Source organism: Melozone crissalis, unplaced genomic scaffold (genome assembly GCF_028551555.1).
Source record: "Melozone crissalis strain CALT ecotype California unplaced genomic scaffold, PUWL_Pcris_2 ptg000034l_1, whole genome shotgun sequence".
Taxonomy (NCBI): domain Eukaryota; kingdom Metazoa; phylum Chordata; class Aves; order Passeriformes; family Passerellidae; genus Melozone; species Melozone crissalis.
In genome coordinates, this window is record NW_026535812.1 from 16,869,990 (window position 1) to 16,875,422 (window position 5,433).

General features: G+C 61.3%; 1 protein-coding gene across 1 annotated transcript; it reads right to left on the reverse strand.

Moving 5' to 3' along the window:
• Nucleotides 1-528: 528 nt before the first annotated feature.
• Nucleotides 529-3,562, reverse strand: NMUR1 (neuromedin U receptor 1). The gene is made up of 3 exons (XM_054282524.1): nt 3,480-3,562; nt 2,132-3,028; nt 529-920 (listed from the first exon to the last, which is right to left on the reverse strand). The coding sequence occupies exons 2-3, from the start codon at nt 3,024-3,026 to the stop codon at nt 529-531; spliced, it is 1,287 nt and encodes a 428-aa protein (XP_054138499.1). The 5' UTR covers nt 3,027-3,028; nt 3,480-3,562.
• Between the last annotated feature and the right edge of the window lie 1,871 nt (nt 3,563-5,433).

A 5,433-nucleotide genomic window follows, 5' to 3' on the forward strand; every position in this document is an offset into this window, starting at 1 on the left:
GACAGACAGCCCTGAAAGAGTCTCAAGGGAGAAGGCACCCACAGACCATTTTTTCCCCATGAATGGGGTTTTTCCACAATCCCATGCAAACTTCTCACACAGCCCTGGATCTCAGCCCAAGAGCAAGCACCTCTGGGGGCACCCATCCATCCCTGTGTCCCAAAACAGCCTGGGATGCCTAAGCCCCCATCTCCAGTACCTGCAGGTTCATCCCACTGGGCCAGGAGGGATGGAATATTTTTAGGGATTGCTGACATATCTCTGACAGAAGTCAGTGTCCCCACACCACAGGGGCCTGGTGCTGAGGACAGTGGGATGCATTGCTGTGCATCCAGGGCACAGCGAGGTCACTGCCAGCATGACCCTGCAGCAGTGCTGCTGACACAACCAGCCTTTCCACGCCAGTGGGACAGCACAGAGAGGCAGGGACCCCCCTTGCTCCTGCTCCCCACCACAGCCTGAGTGCCACAGCCAGATGGAAGCCAGCAGTGAGGAAAGCCGGTCCCAGAGCCCCTGTGCTCCCACCCTTCAGCAGAGGGACAGTGCGTGCCTGCTGGCCTGGCCGCCCTGCACGTCCTGCAGCTCGTACTCCTCGGCGTGGGCGAGGGGCAGCGCGCCGGGCGCGGGCTCGCACTCGGTGCTGCGGCTGGCGGTGCGGGTGACGCTGGGCGAGTGTCCCCAGGGCGGGCGGCGCCCGGGCCGGCACAGCGCCTCCCGGAACATCTCCCGGAAGCGGCTGGACATCAGGTTGTACAGGATGGGGTTGGCGGCCGAGCTCAGGTAGAAGAAGACGCCCGAGATGATGTGGACGTACTGGAACATGTGGAGCATGCTGCTGGTCCAGGTGGATACAAAACTCCAGACGAGGCGGTCGGTGTGGAAGGGAGCCCAGCAGATGCCAAACACCACTACCAGCACGACTGTGGGGAGACAAGAAGCTGGTGTTACTGGGGGCATGGGGATTGCCAACCCCACAGAGATCCTCAGTCCCTGGCCAAGCACTGCCCCATTTCAGCTTTGGCCATAGCAAAGAAGCATGAGAGAGAGGAAGAGGAGAGGGGAAAGGTGCCCTCAGTGCCTTCTGGACTTGTCATGGAAGGGCTGGAGGTCTGGACAGGATCTCCTCCCTCCATCTCCTGCCAGTGCTACTTCTGTGCTGCACTTCTCCACTCCCCACTGGCAGGCAGCTGGGCCTGTCACGGCCATGCAGCACAGCTGGGGAACTCACTCCCCAGTTAGCATCCAGCCTCCAGAAACCTGCCACCTTCACCAGCAAAGTCCAAGGAGCACAAGCTATTTGAGACTTTTCCTTGTGCTCTGGTTTTGATTTTGGTTTTTTTGTTTTGTTTTGTTTTGTAACCCAGCTCTGCTGATGGAAAGGAAAGGGTGTAGGTATGTACATGTACAGGTAGTCCTGGGGTCCTCTGCTATACCCATGCCACAGTGCATCTCTGTGGCATGCAGGGCAGGTCCCCCTTTGTCCTCAGCCCAGCCCAGGAGCTTTGGAAAGCAGAGTTACCTCTTTCCTGGGAGGTGGCAGAGAAGCAGCCTGGCCGTGCTGTTGGACTGGGCTGGGCAATCTGCCATGGCTCTGCCACCATGGGACTGGGAGTGTGTGGAGGAGCTACCCAAGGGCAGGCAGCTCCCACTCCTGGAAAGGGGCCAGAGGCTCTGGGAACCATGGTTGAGAGGGAGCAAGAGTGAAGAGCAGTGGGAAAGAGGATATTTCAATCAGCCTTGAGTCATTGCCCCATTAGAGTCACAGAGGTTGTGGGGCTGGGCAGAAGTGCTGCCCTTCTGGGAAACCCCACCACAGCCACCAGCATCTGAGGTCTGGGTGGAGGGATGGGGAGTGGGTTCCCCCATCCCAACCCACCTCCTTTCTCTTTCTCACCCTGCACTTCCCTCGAGGAGGGGATATAGTATGGCTTGGAGGGAGCTGGGCAATCCTTAGTGTTGGCTAGAATCACCAGATCTGCCTTTGGCCCAGCACCCCATAAGCCAAACCCACAGCCTTCCTCTGGATGAACCAGCCATGGTGCTCTGGACTGCCCATGACTCAGTTTCCCCCCAGCACCCTCCCAATGCAGCCTTGGGAGGCAGTCCCAGGCTCTGCCCTGCCCAGACTCACACAGCATCTTTGTGACCTGCCTCCTCTTGACTTTCTTCTGCCCCTGGCGGCTGTGGCAGTTGCAGCTGCTGCCATTCTTGGCTCCCAAGGCTTCCAGCATCTTTTCTTTCTTGAGCTGCAGCCCAATAAGAAGGTAGAGGACACTGATGGTCCCCATGGGCAGGAAGAAGAAGAGGATGGTGGTGACCTGGATGATGAGATTGTAGGTCAAGCGTGGCTTCACCAGGGTGCAGATCTCTGAATCGGGCACCCGCCCCCGTCCTGGCACGTAGAGAGGCTGCAGCCCATGGAGGCTGGTGTTGGGGATGGAGCAGAGGACTGACAAGACCCAGATGGTGACAATGACCCTCTTGGCGTGGTTCCTGGTCACCACATACTTGGCTTTGAGCGGGTGCACCACAGCGATGTAGCGCTCCACGCTCAGGGCCGTGACGTTGAGGATGGAGGCGAAGCAGACGGCCTCGAAGAGCAGCGTCTTGAAGTAGCAGCCACTGGCCCCCAGCAGGAAGGGGTAGTTGCTCCACATGTCATAGAGCTCCAGAGGCATCCCCAGCAGCAGCACCAGCAGGTCAGACACGGCCAGGCTGAACAGGTAGTAGTTGGTGGGTGTCCTCATGAAGCGGTGCCGCAGGATGACGATGCAGGTGAGCGTGTTGCCCACAGCCCCCACCAAGAAGATCAGCAGGTAAATGACACAGACTGGGACAAAGAAGTTGGACCGTCGAGGTCCCAGGTACTTATCCCGCAGCTGCTCCTCTGTCAGGTTGGCATCCTTAGGGTCGAAAAAGGTCCCTGGGTGAGTCCTGTTGCTGAGATCAGGGCTGATGGGCTCCACAGAGAAGTCTTGCTGGGGCAGGGGGAACTCGGAACTGGAGCAGTTGACATAGGGATTCATGGCTGTGGAGAGATGGAGAAGTTTGCGGGATGCTTTCCCAACTTCTCTGCTCCCCCTGCTCCCATTGTCCCTCTCCCCACTGCTATCAGGGCGCTGGGATTCCGCTGATCACCAGGGCTCTGCACTCCCGCACCCATCCTGCCCCAGACACCGCCTTTCCTTTGCAAAACCACACAAAACCTCCACCTAAACTCCCTCAGGCTTCCCAAGTGCTTCCTGCCCCATTTCCCATCCGAAAACACCCCTGGCAGCTCCCCAGTCCACCTCAGCCCCATTGCCCCATCAGGGGAATGCCAGCAGGGCTGTCCTCTTTTCCTGCTCTGTAAGCAGAGCAGGATACAGCCCCAAAAATCTCTCCAGGCAGCAATTCTACCGGATATGTAGGTGGGCTGGCAGGGCAACCAATAAAACAGCCAGAGGGAAAATTGATTTTCCAACATGATAAGGACTTACGGCTCGTTGGGAAACTCCAGATGAACGCCGAGGTCCCACCACCCCTGCGCCGGACAGGGTCAGGGCTGGGGAGGGAACGTGGGAGGGGATGGAGACTTCACTGCCTTAAGAGGCAGGCAAACGAAATCCCGCCGCTGCTTTCCCCTCGGAGCTCAGCTCGGAGAAGCCGCCTGCCCTTATCCACCTTCTGCCTCTGGTCCGCTGTCAGCTGAGAGCCTGGGGGCTGTGCCAGGGGTTCCCTTCCCACCGCTGGCCAAAGAAATCGCGGTGCCGAGACCCTGCCCCTGCCAGGGGCTGGCTCCTTATCTGCAAGGCAGCACTGCCCAAAAGCTGCCCTTCAGAGAGAGGAAATAACATTAAGGCAATAAACTCCATCGACTCTGAGAGTCCCAGGGGAGGGCGGCACAGACGTCTCCTGCCCCTCCGGCAGCCGTCACAACGCCGGCATTTGTCATCGGCGTGGCCTCGCCGGTGAGTAAAGCATCGATCAGCCCCGGCACGGGAGCCTGTGCAGCGCCCGCTTGTCCGGGCTCGTCTCGGGGACGTGCGGATGGACCCAGCGGCTTCCCGGGGTCTCCGACTTCCAGATGTGCCATCCCTGGGTCACCCGAATCACTGCCCCGTGGAGCCGGTGCCTCCAGCCGGCTCCCGGCACGCTTGGGTGCGAGGAAATTGCTGCGCTCGCAGATCGCCCCGTGCTCCGCTCAGCGCCCTCCCCGTGCTCAGTGTCTGTCTGTCTGCTCCCCTCTGCCCTCCCCGTGCTCGGTGTCTGTCTGTCCGCTCCCGTCTGTCCATCCCGTGCCCGATGTCTGTCCCTTCCCGTCTGCCCTCCCCGTGCTCGGTGTCTGTCCGCTCCCGTCTGTCCTCCCTGAGCCCGGTGTGTGTCCGCTCCCTCCTGCCCTCCGTGCGGACACCCCCGTGCCAGGGAGCTCCAGACCCGCACACACACGGACCTGTCGCACACACACGGACACGTCGCACACACACGGACACGTCGCACACACCTGGACCCACTCACGGTTCCTGAGCCCCACGGACGCGTGTCAAGGCTGCGTGTCCCCGCTCCGCCCGCGGCTCCTCTCTCCTCCACGGGACGCGCTGGACGCGCTGGCCCGGTCCGAGCCCCGAGAAGCCCCCGGGCTCCCGCTGCGCCTGCGGGGTGGGGGCTCCGCGCCTCCGGCTCTCCAGCCCCGCAGCTGGGGAGGGGACGCGGGATCGGCAGCTGCCATGGCTCTGTTGGTGGCACTGCCACCCCGCGGGACCGGGAGGCTCCCCAGGGCACAGGGACATGCACCGGCCCCTCCATCCCCCCGAGGGTGGCAGGTGGACCCGGTCCCATCCAGGGGTGGCATCCCGGGACTTGCCTCCTTCTGCCTGTCCCAGCACATCCCACCTGTTCAGAGGCTGAGCTGAAGGAGCCCCAGCAGGGCTGTCCCCCAGGGATCCGGAGAAGGAACCTGGAGAGCCCTGCCAGGAGAGCCCTGCCAGGAGAGCCCTGCCAGGAGAGCCCTGCTGCCAGCCCCACACGGCTGAGCCCTGCACAGCGGCTGCACTGCCCTGCCTGGTGCTTGTGCCAGGGTGTGAGGAGCTCCCTGGATGTGGGGGCCTCCAGCACCAGGACACAGCCCCTGGGTCCTGCACGGCCCAGTGCTCCTCCTGATGCAGAGCACACAGCAGAGGAGCAGCACCACTCCCTCCCCCTGACTTTGCTCAAAGAAATTCCAGAGCAGGTGAGGGATCACAGGACAAGGCCAGCAAAGCCCTGGGCTGGCCCTACCTCTGCTCCCTGCAGCAAAAAGCATCAATCAGAGGGGAGCTGGCAGATCGAACACTCCAGGGGCACAGAGGGTCTGTGGCTGCCCTGAGCCTTGACTTTCCTCAGGAAACCATCTCTTCCCCCAGAGGAGAGGAACTGCTGAAGCCAAAGGCCTGGAGGGTAAATGAGTGTAAACAA

Bases quoted from the DNA above. Each gene is read 5' to 3' on its own strand.
- NMUR1 (XM_054282524.1), bottom strand. From the start codon at position 3,026: ATGAATCCCTATGTCAACTGCTCCAGTTCCGAGTTCCCCCTGCCCCAG. The intron at 921-2,131 runs GTGAGTCTGGGC...GTCTCCCCACAG, and splicing joins GCAGGTCACAAAGATGCTGT to TCGTGCTGGTAGTGGTGTTT.